Source organism: Calliopsis andreniformis, chromosome 6 (assembly GCF_051401765.1).
Source record: "Calliopsis andreniformis isolate RMS-2024a chromosome 6, iyCalAndr_principal, whole genome shotgun sequence".
In the NCBI taxonomy this organism is placed as follows: Eukaryota; Metazoa; Arthropoda; class Insecta; order Hymenoptera; family Andrenidae; genus Calliopsis; species Calliopsis andreniformis.
The window spans coordinates 7914594-7933064 of record NC_135067.1 but is presented as its reverse complement, the minus strand read 5'-3'; the positions used below and the strand labels follow the sequence as shown (position 1 = coordinate 7933064).

Here is an 18471-nt window from a genome sequence, read left to right as displayed (position 1 = left end):
ATTCTTTTACTTAGTTTTTAAAAATAGACACTAAAAATGGTCGGTGTTCTCTCCGAAAATACGTTAAGTTTTGTGAGTTATTATGTTAAACGACGAACCTGGTCGAATCGTGATGTTTTCCTAGTTGAAGCAGACGATGACGGTACAGCAGTTGGATCTTCAGGCACAATCTTTGAGAGATCATTCGGTATCATAAAGATTGTTCAGGTACCTTGCCTGAGCTGGCCTGAGCACTGAATATACAAAGGAAGGTAGTCGTTTTATAAAAGACGAAAAAAGAACGCGAGCAGAACAAATAAAAGAAATTCTAAAAACAGTTACGCAATAGTTTTGTATTAAATTTTAAACTAAAGGTATGAATCTAAACTTACCTAAAATTCGATTCATAAACAATACGATGATGTTTCACAGCGGATATTGTATCTCGCGGCGTATGATCTGATCACTGATCATGGATAATCTCTCAAAGATCCATGGGCTTTTGACACGGATCAAGGAAAGCTGGGGAAAGCTGGGAAAAGATGGGAAAAGCTAACCTAAGAATCGACCAAGAGCCACCACGATCCTCACCCTTCAAAATCTCGGGAGTGACTGAGGTATGTGTTGGTTGCGCAGAGTATTTATGTCTTTACTTAATATTTCCGATAAAATAATAATCGTAGATATAATTTACGAAATGCATGTTAATTAAATAAATATTAAAAATAATTTTCGAAGTAAATAATTAATTTTGTTATTCAACATTGTTGTACAATAATATAAAGTACTTATAATAAATCAACACTTTCAAATTGGTACTTTCCAGTGCTCGGTGCTCGATATTGTTCACGGCTATTTTGGGTTCAATGAAATGTAACGAAAAACAGCAACACTGGAAGAGTCTGATTTTGCACTTGATAAAAAGAATATGCAACACTGTGTATCTCTGCCTATCCAATGTCTAAAAATTAGGTATCTTAATTTTTTTAAGAATAAATTCTCACCTTGGAGAAAATTCGAAAACAGACGAAGAGTTAATATTAAAATTTTTTATTTAATTTGTAGATTATCGTTACGTAAAGACTCAAATTCGACATTGCAAAAAACTGGACTAATAACAAACTAACTGTCAAGAAAACCAGGTAAAACTGCGAGACAACGTACTTATCTTAACAATCTTGAAATACTATCTCATACAAACCGCCAAAAAAAAATCGGATATCAGTTTAGCTTGTCATATCCATGAAGCCTCGATATTTTCAAAGGATTCACTCTGGTTTATGTTATCTAAATTTATTACTTATTATATCCGTTTACACCAAAATTTGTACTAACAGTCAAAGTGCAAAGGAGTGTTTCAACTGGTTTCAACTTTCATCATTTCAAATGAGCAAGGACCAACCACAGGAAGAGTACTCTCGTCTAGGCTCTCGGAGTACTTTCATATCGTTACCGTATGGACATTCACAAGTCTTATTTATGGACGCTGCTGTCGACCTCATACGTAACACTATACTAAGGTATGACTAAATAACGGTATGTGCAATATTTGAAAAAAGAATATTTTGCAATTTATTGTTTCTTGTCAATGTTTTCGTAGTACAAAATTTGTATTTGTCATCATACAAAAGTAAAGTACAACCTCAACTATAAAATTAACTTATCCATGTATGACATCTTATATAACTTTTATATAACATTTTTTATAACTTTTGGCAATGATAATACGTTTTAATAATATGTAAGTCAACAACACAAAAAAGAATCACATATTTTTGTCATAAATAAAACTCCTTTATGTAAATACTATCTTCTTGTATCTTGTTATAATAGTTATCACGTACTCTCTCTTTGCTTAGCATTTTCCACGTCCTGCGCAAATATATACAAAATTTATAGTAATATCAGTTTGTATTTATCCAAGTCAAATTAAGTATCTTTGGTTTAAGACACTACATTATCTATTAGGATAAGAGATATATTACTGTATGTATACAGCTGGTAAGTTGACAGACCAAAGAAACGCTTATCTAATTGATTCTAGCAAAATTATTCAAGTTAAAAAGTAATCGATAAAACTGATTATACCTCTGCCCAATGAAAATTTAATATCCTTCTCATCTTTCTTCGGCACTGTTCCTCTTCCTCCTGCATAAAAAGACTCTTGTAATACAACATGCTATAAAAATTTGTTCGATTGCATTTGAATAGGTAAGCCAAATCCCTAGTTAGGGAGTTATGAATTTTTGAAAAAAAGTTAGCGCTCTACTTCAAGTAGCTGTAAAATCCATAATAATTAAAATTTTGAAAAACCATCTAAGATACGTTTAAACATCGCTAAAAATTATAACATATTCAAATTTAAACAAGTCCCGAGATGTCACTTCGAAAAGTGTCCGATTTCACAAGGGATGACCTATGTTGTACAGCAACAAAAACTTAACTTACCCATTGGTGGAAAATCTGATGCATTGAAAGATGGTAAGTTTTCTGGCATTTCACTGACTGCTCGTGCTGTAATGATAAAAGATATTTATAACATTACATTCACTGTCAATGATACATTTAAATAATATGAGGATAGTAGATACATATATGCTTACATTTTGTTTTAGGAAGTCGCAATGGTCGTCCAGGTATCTACAATTGTAAAGAACAAGTAACTTATAATTGCTGTTGTAAAATCTTTTATAAATACGTATACTAGCATAATGTTTACGTACAGATACATTACTAATGGTGTTAAATTTACTGTGATCGATTATTTCTAACGGTTTGCACTCATTACGTCGCCGCTGTTCTTCTTGATAAGATCGTTCAGATACTCGCCTCCTATAATCCTCACTTACCTGTTTGACATTATTATAAAACGGATTTAAAAAAAAAAAAAAAAAAAATCGAACAAATAATTATTAGCCAATAACTTTTTTTTATCTCGATCATAACGAGTTGAATGCCTGTTATAATCTACTATGTACATTTACTTACCCCTGTCATGGATACCATTTTGCACTGTTCATTGATATTCAATTTATTCATGTGAACCTCAATATTCTCTTCAACAGAGGATTTAATATGTGATTCAGAAACAGGACAATGAATACCTTTAATCATTGGTATGTTCAAAAATTCACAGCAATGATCACATATAGTGAAACCCCATCTTTTTACTACAGCCATACTACAATACTGAGATGTACCATCTATGTTTTTATGATACTGTGTGAAAAAAAGGATTTCATTAGCTTAAATAAAATTCTATTACAATATATTTGTATTATATCTATTATAATTTATAACATAATATTTTTTATGTTTCTATAATCTCTTCTTAGATTTTCTTACCGAACATTCAAGATTCTGTTCAGAAACGAAAATATCTTTTCCAAATTCAATTTCAGCAATGACAAGAGGAATGCTACAGTCGTCTACTTTTTGTGTAGCAGCATTTCGTAAAGCTCCAAACAAAGCTTCCAGTGAATATATTACAAAATCATCCGTAGATTTTTCTGAAATATAATATGAATATAGTTGTAAATATTTATAACATTTATTATATCTTTATAGCACTTGACTAGGCTTACTTGCAGCTTCAGTCATTCTTTTCAGTAAAGATTCTACAGCAATATTCATATCTTTTGCAGTATATAGTGGAGGAAACTTGTTTCCAGTCTTATTAGCTTTCAAAATAGCAATTAATTTGTCATACATAAGAGCAAAATTTTCTTCTCCAACTTTAAGTTCCACAGGTATTTTATGAGTTTCCATACTAGTTTCATATGCATCCCTTCTCCATCCTAATGGTATCTTCGCATTAATGATTTCATGATACATATTTTCAATGCCGTTTTCTAAACTGAACTCTGCTATTGCAAATTCAGCAGGACAGAAGTCATATTTATTGATACCAATTTCTCTTTTATAAAACCAATTCACATGTATAAATATAAATTTTATTTTTTCCAAGTCTGTAATAAATGACATTATTTGATACTTATTGTTTGCTATTACCATAAAGTATATTGTTGCTTTAATTAAAGAAGTATTTCTATTAAGTTTTAAATGTAGGATGTTAACTACATACTGTTATGTTGTGTTCCCATTGATACTACAGACTCTATATACTGTAACATATTTTGGTGAAATTCTTGTTCTCTTTTTTCAGATTCATAAACTTCATCTATACTTTCACCTAGAGCTGTTTTCTTAGTTAAGGCCCCTTGGGCTTGTATTTTACTCTCTTTTGCTTGAGCTTCATAATATCCTTTTTGTTGTTTTGGAAGATTCTACAAGAAATTATAAAATTTCTAATGAAATAGGTTTTTTACGTTTCAAAGATACTTCTTTTACATTTTAAAATTAATTTCTTATTCTTATGTATGACTTAGATTTTACTGTATAGTGTTTAATCATAAAGTTATAATTTTTGTAAAGAAAATTTTTCCCTAGAAAGTTTTGTTTCCATGAAATTATAAATATTAATAAATCAATAAGGTATATAACCGTTTATTTTGTTTTAATATCTGTTACTTTTGAATTCTTGTTCGTAAACATGTTCACAAATTTAGAGGTCAATCAAAAGTACACAATATAAATATGAAATACAAACTGATACTTAAGCAAATATATGTATTCACTGAATCTTGAAAATTGATTCTTTTGTAAATGAACTTCCTTATAAGAAAATTTTATTTGCATCTCATTTATTTTTGCAATAGATATTCTATACTTATATCATTATACAATGATTGCAATCATTAAATTGTATAATTACAAATTCAAATAGATTTTAAGATTTAAGCTTTATTTCATATAGTTAAATTTACAATACTAATCCAAATGAGTTGATCTTAAATACTATAAAAATATCCATATAACATATAGTCTAAATTGAAATCTACTTGACAATACTATTTCTAAATTACAAAATTATACAAAATTTAAAACCAGTAACAATTGTATTCATATAAGACGTAATTAATCTTATCTCTGCTGACTTTCATCAAAATAACCATCCTCTTCTACATAACTATAGTATCATAATTGCGATTTAGAATTCAAATTACAAATGTTAACATTAACATAGCACAACTTAAAATGACTAAATTATAGTTTTAATATATCGACTTAATAACGTAATAACAAAGAAAACAAACCCGCCACTCCTCGTTTAAGTCTGGATTATTAGAAATATCCTTCAAACCGTTTGGAAATACACGTCCCTTTTTTTCTTGTTTTCTTTTCCATTCTAGCATGAAGAAATAAAATGCGTTTTGTCCTTTAGCCTTTTTCGACATCTTCTTTAGTAATTTTCCCTTTACGATCTTGCAATTTTAAACACTCAACGAGAAAGAGATGACTCGACGCTGCCGGTACTGTTACTGTATACGATGCTGCGAATGTATTAACACCATAAGCATACCATAACACCACCACCACCACCTGTGATATCAAATTCGTAACAAGAGTCAGCATGACGGGCCTATGAAAGTTACAGACACAGAGAATTTCTCCCTCTACTACATTCTACTGCTCGCGCACGAACCATGTGTGTATACATATGTACGTGTGTATAGAGGTCAGCTCTTCGAAATACTTCGGGAAGTCAAGAGAGAAAGTGAATATGCATGTGTCTTTCTCTCTCGTATTTGAAAATGCCGCGCGTTATTTTAACCGTAACCTCAACAGATACATATTTTTTCTGATCGCGTTGTTGCTACTAAGAGAAGAGCTTTTCTGAATGTCATATGTTAACAGAACAAGATTGCATTTAACACTTATTGTTAATCAAAGGCGATGAATTTGCGCTGTTTTACCTCGTACAGGGAGAAGTAAGAGTTCATTGAAATTTATTGAAAGATGGGTCTCTTGGCAAATTTTAATGATCAAGAGTGAGAAATCGTAAAATTGTAAAAGTGAAAATATAGGAAATAGTCGAGTGAATAAAATGGAATCCAAGAACGGAGACACGGCGTTGAGAGGAGAGATTCAAACACTTTCAATAAGAAAGAAAAACTATTGCAATTCCTGACTAGTTGGCAAGCTAGTTTTTGAAATAAAATTATTTTAAGCAAATTCAATTTGCTACATCTTTCAAGCTTTGTTAAGATATTCGAAGATCGTTTTCCATGTTACCTAACCCTAACATAAAAACTAAGAAATGGAATAAACTGTTCAACTACTATCAATGCCATTTGATAGATTTCATAGAAGACACATCTCTCTTCAATGTTCTCTGAGAATTGTTGTCTCATTAGCTCACTCGTATTCATATAAAGAAAAGAGAAAGAATATCGTACCTGGAAGCAATGCCTTTATCTTGTTTGGAATATGCCAAGCCATAACAGCTAAAATTATTATTATTATTATGCTATGTATAGATTAGTACAGACTGGAATATAATCGTAAATTTTATGTATATATTAACTGTCTTCTCATTCATTAGATAAAAAAGTATATTGTTGTTGTCATATGTTTCCCGCCATTGTTAAAAGTGTAGTATAACGCCCCACCAATTTCTCTTCTTGTTTGTTTGTATTTCTTTTCTTTCCTTTTTGTTAATTTTTTCGTTTTAATCCCTGCTCTCTAACCTTTTTTCTTGTTAATTATAAAATTAACTATTACTATAATGTAAATAATGTTACTCACATCATCAATAATGTAATATATTTCTAGGTTAAAATTTAAGACTAAAGATTACTAAGAAACGAAATAGTAAGAGGTACTTCATTGTGATAGTTTATTGTTTATTTGGTATCAACAGAGCAATACTGTTGTGTTTATGTACAGTAATAATCGAACTGGTTGTTTATTTTGAATCTTATGTTTCAGTTTAAATATATAAATCAAATCAGTCTAAGAATCAAATGAAGCTTCAACACTATTTTTTAGAAGAATTTGAGACCTTGAGTTTCGAGGTCAAGATCAATTTAACAGAAACATTTTTTAATAGCTTTCCACTGATCCCAAAGTATAGAATTTAGCTGTTATAAGCATGACGTATAATTTTTCTACAGCCTTTACGTGTAAAAAAATAGTTTATTCAAAAATAGTATATTTATCATTCTTATAATTCGTAACTTATAAGTTTGTATTATGTATGTATAAAATGTATTGCTACCATTTTACTGTATACATAATATTTTTAATAAAATATAGATATACTATTAAAATTTAAATTATATTATATTCATTTTTCATAAAGAATACAGACATGAAAAATTACATCACTGCAAAAGCTTATGTTGTCTTAAAATGATTGTCTGTACTTGTTGTATATATGTGGCCTTCAGATACTAGAAAATCTAATATATTATCTATGTCTGATAAAATACGTTTTGGTATTTGCGCTTTAATTTCAGATCTTTCAATACCAGATTCTGTATCATTCTGTGCATGAATAATTTTATAAACTAAAGTTTGATCTCCTGTCATTCCATAGTAAGGAGAATCTTCACTTTGTCCTTGATTTCCCATAGAACTATTCATACTGTCTCCTGATTCTTTATTTTGTTTTGCCATTGCTTCTGCTTTTAATGTAGCATAAGTAACTTCCAAAATGTGATTTGTCAACTCATTTAGATCTTGTAGTAACCACATTCTCATAATAAGAATGTGTCGCTTATCATTTTGTTCTCTGAGAAAACCAACTACACGAACATATGTGTCTTTCTGCATATTATGATCAGATGGTTTGCTATCTGCTTCTAACCATTTTAGAGCAGTTATAGTGCCTAAATATATTAACAAACAAACGAATGATTTTTATATAATTTTAGTAAATCAAAAAGACAAATTCTACATAAAACAAAAATACATGAGACAAGTGTCATGAGACAAGAAGTGATGAGTTGATATACCTGTTTGATCTTCAATATCGTATGATATTTTTGTCGCAGATTCTTCCATATTACGTATAATTCCAACAATTGAAAACATACGTGCTGGAATATCCCAAAATTTTGTTTCATCAGTTGAAGAAGCAGAAAGTAAATGTCCTATCATAGCAGGTATAAGAGTTTGTACTCTTCGCAATTTTACGTCTCCTTGTTCTCCTTTGCGACTATTATCTAAAAATCCGCCTTCAAAAGTCGCACTAGTATCTCCATTTGATGACCACATAGTGTTTAATTAAATTCAATTCACCTTTGAAACTGAAGTTTTAACTTAGTCTATCACAAAAAGCAATTTGACATCGAAAATCAACACTTCACTACAAACAGAATTTGCGCGCGAATCACGTACATAGTCTTAAATTATACGAGATCTAGTAGTCAAAAAGAACTTGAAATTTTGAAATATGTTACTATATGCGCAAAGTATTTTTGTTTTGAACAAATTACACAAAAATGCGTCATAATTCGTAATTTCTAATTACATAAAACTTTATTTTTTATTCTGATAAGATATATGTCCTTATTAAATAAACTTAACCAGAAACATTAATTTTCTAATTTTGAATTTTAATCAAATTGGATAGCGATAAATGAAAAAATTATTTATAGAAATAATATAAAAAGTATTTGTATAAAGATTGCATTTAATTGATTTTATAATATCAATGTTTTAGGAAACTTTTTCTATTGACTTTGCTGACTTAAAACCATGATTTATTTCTTTCATTATATCTCTAAACTATAAACATTAAGAAAAAGTTGCGTAAAATTTTTGAAGATGGCAAAAAATAGACATAAAGATCAATGTAAATTTGCCTTATGATGTCATACACCCAGTGGAGGAATGTTTGCTCTTTCGATATGTTAATTTAAAATTGCCATAAAAAGTATCATGGCGTCTACATCCCATGTGGAAAATATTGTCAACGAACGTCGGTTACGTCCGATATATAGTAAATATGCCGTTAATACTTTTATTAATAATTTACACTTTTATTATTAGAAATTTTGTACAATTATAATTTTAATATTTTACCGGTACTAAGGTTATGTAATATGATTGTGCTCTGTATTTTAGACTGGTTGGATAATGGAAATAATAAAAAAGCCCTTCAGGAAGCAGATAAAGTGCTTAAAAAACATCCAAGTAATCAGTGTGCCAAAGTACTTAAAGCATTGGCTTTACTGCGGCTTGGTAAAGAAAATGAGTGTCAAGCCATTATGGACAAAGTACGTTCTGAGATACCATGTGAGGATTCTACTCTACAAGTTATGAGTATTTGTTACAGAGAAATACATCAACGTAAGTTTATATTACATTCACCGTGTAATTATTTAAATATATGTTACATGTATATTGACATACATATTAAAGTATAATTTGAAATACATTTATTTATAGCGGACAAAATTAGTGAAGTGTATGAAGCTGCTGCAAAAGCAGATCCAAACAATGAAGAATTATTGACGCATTTATTTATGTCTTATGTACGTCTTGGAGACTATAAAAAGCAGCAGCAAACAGCGCTTGCTTTATATAAATTAAAACCAAAAAATCCATATTATTTTTGGGCTGTAATGAGCATAGTTATGCAGGCTATACATGCAGATGAGAAATTAGCGAAGGATGTTGTATTACCGTTAGCAGAAAGAATGGTTTGGAACTTTTAGGAAAATTATTACCTTGTAACAAGGAATATTATTCTGTTCAAATTTTAATAAGAAATTCATGAACACCAGGTATTGAAATTAATTAATGAAGGGAAAGTGGAAGCAGAACAAGAAGTACAACTTTATTTAATGATATTGGAGCTTCAGGGTAAAAGTGAAGAAATGTTAAATGTTTTATCTGGACCCTTAGCTTCACATCTTTCACCTATTCCTCAGCGAAAAGCAGCACTATTTCTGAAACTGGAACGCTTTTCTGAAGCAGCTAATGCATATAAGGAGCTCATCAATGAAAAGTGAGTACAGTATACTTTATGTTTCTTTTATAATAATATTTTAATAATACAAACTATTTGTATTGTGAACAGTAATGATAATTGGGCATATTATCAAGACTATCTTCTTGCGGCTCTTAAATTTCAAAAACCGGAGGAGTGTACAGAGTTTTTTAATAAGGTCATAACTATGTCAGATAAAAGGGTGAGGGCTCCTTATCTTGCAAAATTGGAATTGTTAAAACGTACTGTGAACCAACAAATCATGGAAAACAAGACTGAAGCAGTAGTCTTAATGTATCAGTACTTTGTACAATTTGGAGAAAAAGATTGCGTAGTTGGAGATTTACAGCTATATTTAGATTTACTAACACCTGCAGATAGGTTAGAGTTACTTCAAAAAGTAAGTAATAAAACAATGAATTGTTCTGAACTTGTTTTTTTATACGAAATTTTATTTACAATTACATAGATAGAAGAAGATGTAGGAGTTAAACCAGAAGGGTTTCCAACTACTGTACAACAAATGCAAAGGCATATTCATTTGGAACAACTACGAAGAATGTGTGGTCTTCATCACGCTCCATATGTGGGTATAAATGAACAAGAACAATTGGTAGAACGATTATGTAAATTATATGAAAAGGGTAATGAATTATGCCCAGTTCAAGAAAGGCTACCAACAGATTTTTGTCCTGCAGATTCTTATATCCTTGTAGCTACACATTTGTTGCATGAATTGTGGTACAATACGAACAAAGCAGTTTATCTCTATAGGTAATGTTATTTTAAAATGACACATTTGCTAAAATAATTATTGGGAGCCATAAACAAAAATAAATAAAAACATTTTTATAGGGCAATGTCATTACTAGAACATGGTTTATTATCAAGTCCTGCAAATTTTCATATAAAAATTTTATTGGTACGAATATATTTGGAAGCAGGATTAGTGGGTGCAGCGGATTATATTTTCACGTCGTTAGACGTTAAACATATCCAATTAGATTCGCTGGGATATTTACATGCACCATTACTTGCTCCACTTGGTCACCTTTCACTAGCTTCTACAACTTTAAATCACTCTACCAAATTTTTTATTACAAATTGCAAAGACGTATGTATAATACAGCCTGTATTTATTATTATATAATTATCTTAAAAACAAATAATTTCTCTGATTTTAATTTATTCTTCTGCTATGCGATTAGAGCGCAGATCATTTAACGTTTGCGTATAAATATGGAAGTTTTGTAAAGATTCAAGAATTTGTGGAGTTGAGAGAACGTTTAGAAAATTCATTTCACTTCGTTATGACTACTGTGGACAAAATGCTTTTGGAATTAAGATGGTGCTACAACTCCGCATCACTATTTTCTACATTAAGTAATATGCATATTCAACCTAACGAAGATTCAATTCGGTTGAATTCTTTACGAGATAACCGTGATTTAGAGGTAATAAAAGTTCAAGTAAATTTTTGTAATCCATAAAAAACGTAGAAAATAATAAAAATAATATGCTTAATTTAGGTTGTACGCGGGTGGGAACCGCTTAGCGAAACAGAGAAGGACCCTAGAATGCAAGAGGAAACACGTATATGCATGTTAAGATTACTCGCAGCAAGAAATTTAATTTTAAAAATATTGGCAGCATGTGCAATGCATGATGCTTCTTCTCTTCTTGCCAGATTATCTAGTGAACTAAAGCAATTGGACAGTGAACAAATTCCAATAATTCTTCAAAAATTCGAGTCTGACGGGGAGAAAAATAAATCTTGTAAAGTGTTGGTTCCTATGGATGCAGTGGAAAGATTACGAGAAGCTCATTACTCCGAACAATTAAAAACGATAGCTCGACTTGCGGAGTCGCTGTCTCGATCGCATTATCCTGACTTTGAATGCATTCAAATGTTACGAGCATCTCCATGCCTTCAGACAATAGACATCCCTGAAAAAGGCGTTCCAGTATCTTTTAAGCATTTTTTATTAAGAGCATCCACGTGCAGTGAGTCTTTAGCAATTATCAGTGCCATATGTACATTGTGTGCGACACAGTCACAATCGCAAACTTCACAAAAGAAAGACAAGAAAAAATATAGGAAGAAAATAGAATCCGTTTCGGTCAACAATAATGATCACGTAAGATTACAATTTAATAGAATTTTATATCAATTTTAAATTATTTTTCTTCATTTGTTTATTTGGAGATCATTTCTTTTAAGCTTAATATTATTGATTTAATGTTTATGTGTTTCGTTACAGAGTTGGAGAGATGTTGCAACATTACTTGTCGAAAGGATTCAAAATTTAGATTCGGTATTAACAGAATTTGAAAAATTTGAATTACACACAGGACTCGATGTTGATAATGATATACATGCGACAATAGTTAATTATGGACAAGACAGTTTGGATCAGAGTTGTAGGTCATTAAAATCTAGAGCTGAAACTACACTAAAACTCTTGAATAGTTTAAAAAGTTGAAATTATACGAAAACCTTGTATAAAAAATATCCATCCATTTACTAATTCTTTGAACTAGATTTATTTCTTGTGTATATTATTCATTGTTTTAATTAACTATAAATACCAGGTTTATTGCAAATTTTAAATGCCCTTAATTTCGTATTGAATTCATTAATGTTTAATAATTTAGTAACTTTTCTTACATTCTTTCGTTTTCCGTACATATTGTTAGCTCAAATTACACTGCCAACTTAATCTTTTAAGTGTGCACTTTGTACAGCTGACGTGAAAAGTATAAGAGTAAAAGTAAACATAAACATTGTGTTTGAATAGTTTGTAACTTCATTAATTAGAGCGTACAAAACAATCTGGATATATATACACATATATATCTTTTGTTGTTATTGATTTTTTGTGTAAACATACTTTGAATTTTTGTTGTCTTTTGAAAATTATTAAAAAGTTGTTTCAAACACAACATTTGTATCTGACTCAACATGTATCTTCTTGAGCTGTGTGTATAAATTGTCTTATAGATAATAGGCAATGCAAATTATAATATGAATTTTCACAAAGATAATTGATTTCAATATCTTTTATGTCAAGTCAACTTATTTGCAATTTGTCTCTTAAAATGTACATTAATAATTTTAGTACTTGTTAATTCTGTAACTTAAATAATCGGTTAACTAAATAGTATAACATTAATAAATTCGATAAAATTTATAACAAATTTTTACAATATACAATTTTAAATATTTCAAATTTTTCTTAAGTTTACAGTTTAGTTATCCGTATTTATTTTAAAATACCTATTGTAAATAAGAAAAAATTAAATGACACATGTAACGTATTCATTAACAAATGTATTTGCATTTTGTACACATTACAAAATGAAAAGTAAAACAATATAATTATTATTGAACAGAGCTATGAAAAGATTTAAAATTTGAATTACATCTATATTCTCAAATTCGTAAATCATTTGTTATTGATATCTGATAATTTACTTATGTTTATGCTGTAAAATAAGATCAACGATATTAAAGATTAAATTTTTTAGTGAAATTGAGTAGAGTAGTCTGGAACAGTTGAGAAACAAAATGTAGATACTAATTTGAACAAAATTCTAAAAATTTATAAATATTTAATTAATGAAAATTTGGGAATTTTTGAAAAGTCGACAATTGTGTATGAGACGCATTTACGAACAACTCAAACTAGGTGTACACGTATCTGTACAAGAACTTGCTTTGAATCTTTCAGAACTAGATATAAAGAATATAGGGAACTTCAAATAAGTTTGTACTCACCCTGCTGAAAATAGCGGCGGTTATTTGTATCATGATATTTAACTTGTTTTAACTGACATATTAACATTTTATTTTAAATTACGTTATACTCTAATTACATAGCTGCCTAATCACGATCTTTTATCGTTCCTTCGACAACGGTAATGCCTACTTGAAATCCTACTTAACTACATTTCTAGCAGGGTGAGTATAAGCTTATTCAAAATTCCCAATATGCCTATATCCAGTTCTGACAGATTCAATGAAGGTCCCTGTACACAAAGGGGCACTGATTCTGTCATGTGTGTTCAGAATTTGGGTATTGCTGGCAGTGCTGTGAAAATGATGTTACATCCACACCTATATGAGCTGTATTCGAACGCACCTTTAGTCTTTAGGGGTTCTGAGCTCTAAAATGTTGACAGTTAACAGTCTGTAGTCCGTATTTATATAGTCATAGGGTTTGGACCTAACCACCAAACCACCTAACCAAGTTGAACATAAAGAGTAGAAAGTATGGTTAGATTTATCGTTTTTAATCGAACAAATATTATGAAGAGTTAAGACAATCGATAGAAAAGGTTATTAGTAAAAATTTAGAATAAAAATTTATTAGTCTTATAAAAATTAAATACTTGTTCTAAAATGGGTACTGTGGAATACGGTTTCCCAATGATTGGAGGTTTAATGCCAGTAAGTAAACAAAACATTTAATAAGTTGAGGAAATCAAATTTTTTTATGTGTAACATTTCCTAACAATAAAAGACTGTAATAAAAAACAATAATAATGTTTCTTTTGTGTTCAGCAAATTCAAGCTTTAATAGCACCACCTGTATCAGAAGATTCAAAAGCAATAAAAAGTAAGAAGGAGAAAGAAGAAAAAAGACACCCATATTTTAAAAGACGAGGACGAGGTCATAATCGTGACATTTGCGATGCTTGTAGAGATGGTGGAGAACTTATATGCTGTGACAAATGTCCTGCATCATATCATTTACAATGCCAGTGAGTTTGATATTTTTTAGAATGAAAGAAGTAAAAAATATCTTAATTTTTATCTTTTTCCTAAACAAAATTATTATAGGTAGTTGTATACATGGAAACTTGTATAACTGATATAATGTATATCTAACTTAAAGTAGTTTCTGCACAAAACAAAATTGATATATTTAGTTACATTAATGTTTAGTAAAAGTGTATTCTATGTTTTCATATAGAATATAATTATTTATAGTTATCCAGCAGTGGATCCAACAGATATCCCTAATGGAGAATGGTTATGTTATGCTTGTCGATATGCATCAAAGAGAAATCTGTTGGATAATAAAGGAAATGAGAAAAGTACAAAAAAATCTGCACTCGAAGTGTTAGCTCTAGCAGCATCATTAGTTAATCCTAGAGAATTTGAATTACCTAAAGAATTGCAGTTACCAATAATGTTTCCTGGTAGTAATAAAGTAGATTATGTTTCGGGTAAAAGAGGAAAGCAACAAAGTGGACCCCATAGTGGTAAAATTTTTATTCTATCTCTCCTATTTATTCTGTTCTCCAATAGTAACTAAAATAATATTATCTTTATTATAGTAGGAAAAAGTCATTGTTTAGACAGCAATTTAATGGTGCCATTACCAGCACGTTTGTGTTTTGAATGTGGACGCAGTTGCAGAAAAGCACCATTGGTTGCATGTGATTATTGTCCATTGTATTTTCATCAAGATTGTTTAGATCCTCCACTTACTGCTTTTCCTATTGGCAGATGGATGTGTCCTAATCATCCAAATCATTTTATAGACCAAAATCTCTTGACATCATGTAGAGTAACAGAACGTATCAAACTCTGGGATAAATATGCCAACCAGCGTATAGATCAACATGCAGTGAAATTAGATTTCCTACGTAAAGCACGTACAGTAAATCCACTTTTTCGTACAAAGATTAGATTGGAAGGTAGAATAAGGGTAAAGGTTCCTTGTTCTGTGAAATTTCATTATGAACATCCTCCAGAATTAGATCCCATACAATTTTATCATGATGCTGTTATACAGCCTATAGTTAAAACTACTAAAGTGGAAAACACAGAAAGGAATGATAGCGAAGCTCCTAAAATAGAGTGTACAGAAGCTGAAAAAACAGAAGAATCTATGGAAATAGAGAAGGAAATTGAAGAAGATAGCAAGATAAAAAGGGAAACTTATCAGAAAGAAGCAGATAGTAAAAATGAAGATACACAAAAAGTAGATGTAATTGAGAACAAATGCAATGACGATTGTAGCACTGAGTATTATGCAGAACGTTTTGGCTGCAATGTAAAAGAAGGTGTACAGTTACTTGAAAGACCAGTTCTGGAAGCATTAGCATTACAAAGATTAGAGCAAATATTGGATCCAGATGGAGAAAATTATGACACACTTAATTGTCATAGGATGGCTAGAGCTGCATTATTTTCTTTAAACCACAAACCTAAACCACCAATTTTTATGGTTCATAAAACATTGACTATTGGAAATGGTCCAAACTGTGATCTAGTTTTATCAAATTATGGCAACTGCAGTTTTACATCTTCAAAACATGCTATTATTTTCTTTGATGAGGTAACACTATATGAATTAGTCTTATTTTTTATATAATTATATTGCGTATTTTTATTAACACTTTGTGTGCCGTGGAAATCATCAGTGGTCAGCGCATTAGACATACGACAGTTTTTTAGAATTTTTATAATAAATAAAATTTAATAATCATCGAGATTCAATCACTATTAGTATCAAAAAGAGTATGAGACACTAGATAAATGATTAAACTATAAAACTTTCTTAGTTTTAGAAAAACAATCAACACGGCATTCAACATGTTAATAAATTTTATACTATTTTAAGTATTCATTTTGTTTCCAGTGTACAAAACGTTACGAATTGTTAAACTACAGTGAACATGGAACATTGGTCGACGATGTACTTTATTCCTGTAATTATTCCGAAGTAATAAAAGAACAAATAAAACAAGAAGTTGACGAGAAAATGCAATCAATAACAAAAGGACAAGAAACAACAGAAGCAGTAAAAACCATTATCAAAGAAAAAGTTTTATTTTCTCAAGAGCAAACAGAAAGAAAACACGTACTATGTAAATGTAATTTGACAAAGTCTAAAATAAAAAATACAGACCATTTAGAAGAAGGTTGGGAAGGAAGTGCTATTATTGCTCATGGTTCAACATTAACTTTTGGCTGTCTTACGTTTGTATTTAATACGATAAATGCACATTTGGAACGGTGAAACTTTATATTGTGCATATTTCATTATATACATAAGTTAATGATGTATAAATTAATAAGACAAGTTTATTAACTTCATTTCATTTCCCATCCCATTGACGAATAAAATGAATTATGAATGAACATTTTTAAATAATATTTTATTAAATGAAGTAATTTTATGCATTTATGTCACAGTTTACATCTTTCTCATTATCCTCATCAGGTTCTTCAAAATCTTTGATCCTAACATCAGCATCTTCTCCATACTGAATAATATTGTCTATTGTTAATTTGATATCAGCAATGCTCTCTTCATCTTTTATATTTAGAGGATAAAAACGTACTAAACTATAATCTTCTATGAGTCTTCCAATGGCCTCTGTGAGACATCTATATTTTTCATTCCAAGAATCCTTTTCCATATCTGTTAGTAAACTATGAGGATCGGGTTCTAAGTATTTATCTAATTGTTTTCTTGCACTTTTTGATAATAAGTCCATTTTACTAAGAATATTAATGTGTGGTAGTTCTAAATTAATCATTACACTAAGAGCAGCCATTGTGCCTGATAAAAATTTTGATCCATCAATCATAAATTGACTATCAACTAAAAAGACTCCACAGATACGAAAATTGAGATTCTGCAACATTATTATTAATTGACGAATAACTGTCATATGTGTATATAATTCTATTTGGCCTGGACAATCAAAAATAATGTAATCATCATCCACATCTCCCAATTTTTCTTCTAGCCACGATGAATTTTCCAATAAGTATCTATGAATAAAATTTTTAATTGTATGCTAACTTTCAACTAAATTATCCAGATGCTATAAGAACTGAATTTTAAACTTACTCCATACAAAAAACAAGTCCGCCATTAGGTCCAAATCTTAATTCATTATCTTCCATAGCATCATCCAATTGAATTAATTCCCTTATATCAACTAAAGCCTCATAATCAAAATATTCTGCTGCAGGATCTAAATTTACTACTTCTACCACTTTTCTTTCATCTGCTGCATGTTGTTGCATGATAGAACAATACGTAGACTAATAAAAAAAATATTAAACTTTACATATTCACATTATAATATTATTATTGTTAATTCATTTTCAAAAGTTTTAGTTCAACCTCATTCCTTAATCTGAATAGAAATGAATGCATATCCACATTATATTATTTAAACAGCAAGAAAAACAGTACCTTCCCACTACCTGCTGGTCCCATTACAAGTTGGGCGTACCTCATTTTATTCGTTAATTATTAAATAAATGTTACAATAGAACAAAATGTATTTCAGTTGTTTTAATGTGGTCGTTTAAAATTGTCAAATACAGCTACTTCAAGACATTAATGCGTCAATATAATTTTAGGTTAGATTCTTCATTTATACATATTTAACCTTCATTTCATGCCATGATTTCAAATTAACTTCCTGCATCAATAACTGTGGTTATTCAAATCACTCTAAATCGTACATATTACATAATTATATAACATTAAAAAAATTACATTCTACAAATGAAATAAATCTTTATTTCGGGATATGTCAAATTGATTCTGTAGCATGGATCTGTAATATTTTACAATTCTTGAAATTCTAATTTCTGTCCCTTTGAGCTAGCAGCG

At 29.9% G+C, this 18471-nt stretch overlaps 5 protein-coding genes across 6 annotated transcripts; 2 read left to right on the top strand and 3 right to left on the bottom strand.

Moving 5' to 3' along the window:
- Positions 1-1309: 1309 nt before the first annotated feature.
- LOC143180828 (protein maelstrom homolog) lies at positions 1310-7109 on the bottom strand. Of its 2 annotated transcripts, XM_076380821.1 has the most exons (11): positions 6279-7109; positions 5136-5421; positions 4064-4265; positions 3564-3947; positions 3325-3488; positions 2968-3198; positions 2703-2828; positions 2583-2619; positions 2428-2493; positions 2068-2127; positions 1310-1851 (listed from the first exon to the last, which is right to left on the bottom strand). In XM_076380821.1, the coding sequence occupies exons 2-11, from the start codon at positions 5274-5276 to the stop codon at positions 1835-1837; spliced, it is 1428 nt and encodes a 475-aa protein (XP_076236936.1). In that variant the 5' UTR covers positions 5277-5421; positions 6279-7109; the 3' UTR covers positions 1310-1834. The 2 variants fall into 2 exon arrangements, with proteins under 2 accessions (XP_076236936.1, XP_076236937.1); XM_076380822.1 differs by lacking the exon at positions 6279-7109 and having other exon boundaries at positions 5136-5815.
- Positions 7110-7168: 59 nt separating this feature from the next.
- On the bottom strand, positions 7169-8207 carry LOC143180829 (replication protein A 32 kDa subunit). Its single transcript, XM_076380823.1, has 2 exons — positions 7839-8207; positions 7169-7712 (listed from the first exon to the last, which is right to left on the bottom strand). The coding sequence occupies exons 1-2, from the start codon at positions 8098-8100 to the stop codon at positions 7219-7221; spliced, it is 756 nt and encodes a 251-aa protein (XP_076236938.1). The 5' UTR covers positions 8101-8207; the 3' UTR covers positions 7169-7218.
- A 521-nt stretch (positions 8208-8728) lies between these two features.
- On the top strand, positions 8729-12920 carry Psidin (phagocyte signaling impaired). The gene is made up of 10 exons (XM_076380086.1): positions 8729-8827; positions 8953-9177; positions 9277-9530; positions 9615-9838; positions 9911-10220; positions 10290-10594; positions 10676-10934; positions 11029-11274; positions 11350-11958; positions 12082-12920. The coding sequence occupies exons 1-10, from the start codon at positions 8767-8769 to the stop codon at positions 12301-12303; spliced, it is 2715 nt and encodes a 904-aa protein (XP_076236201.1). The 5' UTR covers positions 8729-8766; the 3' UTR covers positions 12304-12920.
- An 862-nt stretch (positions 12921-13782) lies between these two features.
- On the top strand, positions 13783-16978 carry LOC143180766 (PHD finger protein 12). The gene is made up of 5 exons (XM_076380724.1): positions 13783-14270; positions 14385-14584; positions 14814-15088; positions 15164-16170; positions 16474-16978. Exons 1-5 carry the CDS (start codon positions 14223-14225, stop codon positions 16852-16854), a joined length of 1911 nt encoding a protein of 636 aa, XP_076236839.1. The 5' UTR covers positions 13783-14222; the 3' UTR covers positions 16855-16978.
- Positions 16973-18414, bottom strand: LOC143180767 (GPN-loop GTPase 3). Its single transcript, XM_076380725.1, has 3 exons — positions 18046-18414; positions 17695-17891; positions 16973-17615 (listed from the first exon to the last, which is right to left on the bottom strand). Exons 1-3 carry the CDS (start codon positions 18088-18090, stop codon positions 17012-17014), a joined length of 846 nt encoding a protein of 281 aa, XP_076236840.1. The 5' UTR covers positions 18091-18414; the 3' UTR covers positions 16973-17011.
- Positions 18415-18471: the final 57 nt, after the last annotated feature.

Bases quoted from the DNA above. Each gene is read 5' to 3' on its own strand.
- LOC143180829 (XM_076380823.1), bottom strand. From the start codon at position 8,100: ATGTGGTCATCAAATGGAGATACTAGTGCGACTTTTGAAGGCGGATTT. The intron at 7,713-7,838 runs GTATATCAACTC...TAATATATTTAG, and splicing joins CGATATTGAAGATCAAACAG to GCACTATAACTGCTCTAAAA.
- Psidin (XM_076380086.1), top strand. From the start codon at position 8,767: ATGGCGTCTACATCCCATGTGGAAAATATTGTCAACGAACGTCGGTTA. The intron at 9,839-9,910 runs GTGAGTACAGTA...TATTGTGAACAG, and splicing joins AAGGAGCTCATCAATGAAAA to TAATGATAATTGGGCATATT. The intron at 10,935-11,028 runs GTATGTATAATA...CTATGCGATTAG, and splicing joins TTATTACAAATTGCAAAGAC to AGCGCAGATCATTTAACGTT.
- LOC143180828 (XM_076380821.1), bottom strand. From the start codon at position 5,276: ATGTCGAAAAAGGCTAAAGGACAAAACGCATTTTATTTCTTCATGCTA. The intron at 3,948-4,063 runs GTATGTAGTTAA...CATTTATTACAG, and splicing joins AATGGGAACACAACATAACA to ACTTGGAAAAAATAAAATTT. The intron at 2,128-2,427 runs GTAAGTTAAGTT...CTTTTTATGCAG, and splicing joins ATCAGATTTTCCACCAATGG to GAGGAAGAGGAACAGTGCCG.
- LOC143180766 (XM_076380724.1), top strand. From the start codon at position 14,223: ATGGGTACTGTGGAATACGGTTTCCCAATGATTGGAGGTTTAATGCCA. The intron at 14,271-14,384 runs GTAAGTAAACAA...TTTTGTGTTCAG, and splicing joins TGATTGGAGGTTTAATGCCA to CAAATTCAAGCTTTAATAGC. The intron at 15,089-15,163 runs GTAAAATTTTTA...TCTTTATTATAG, and splicing joins ACAAAGTGGACCCCATAGTG to TAGGAAAAAGTCATTGTTTA.
- LOC143180767 (XM_076380725.1), bottom strand. From the start codon at position 18,090: ATGAGGTACGCCCAACTTGTAATGGGACCAGCAGGTAGTGGGAAG. The intron at 17,892-18,045 runs GTACTGTTTTTC...TTTTTTTATTAG, and splicing joins GACCAGCAGGTAGTGGGAAG to TCTACGTATTGTTCTATCAT. The intron at 17,616-17,694 runs GTAAGTTTAAAA...TTTTATTCATAG, and splicing joins GGACTTGTTTTTTGTATGGA to ATACTTATTGGAAAATTCAT.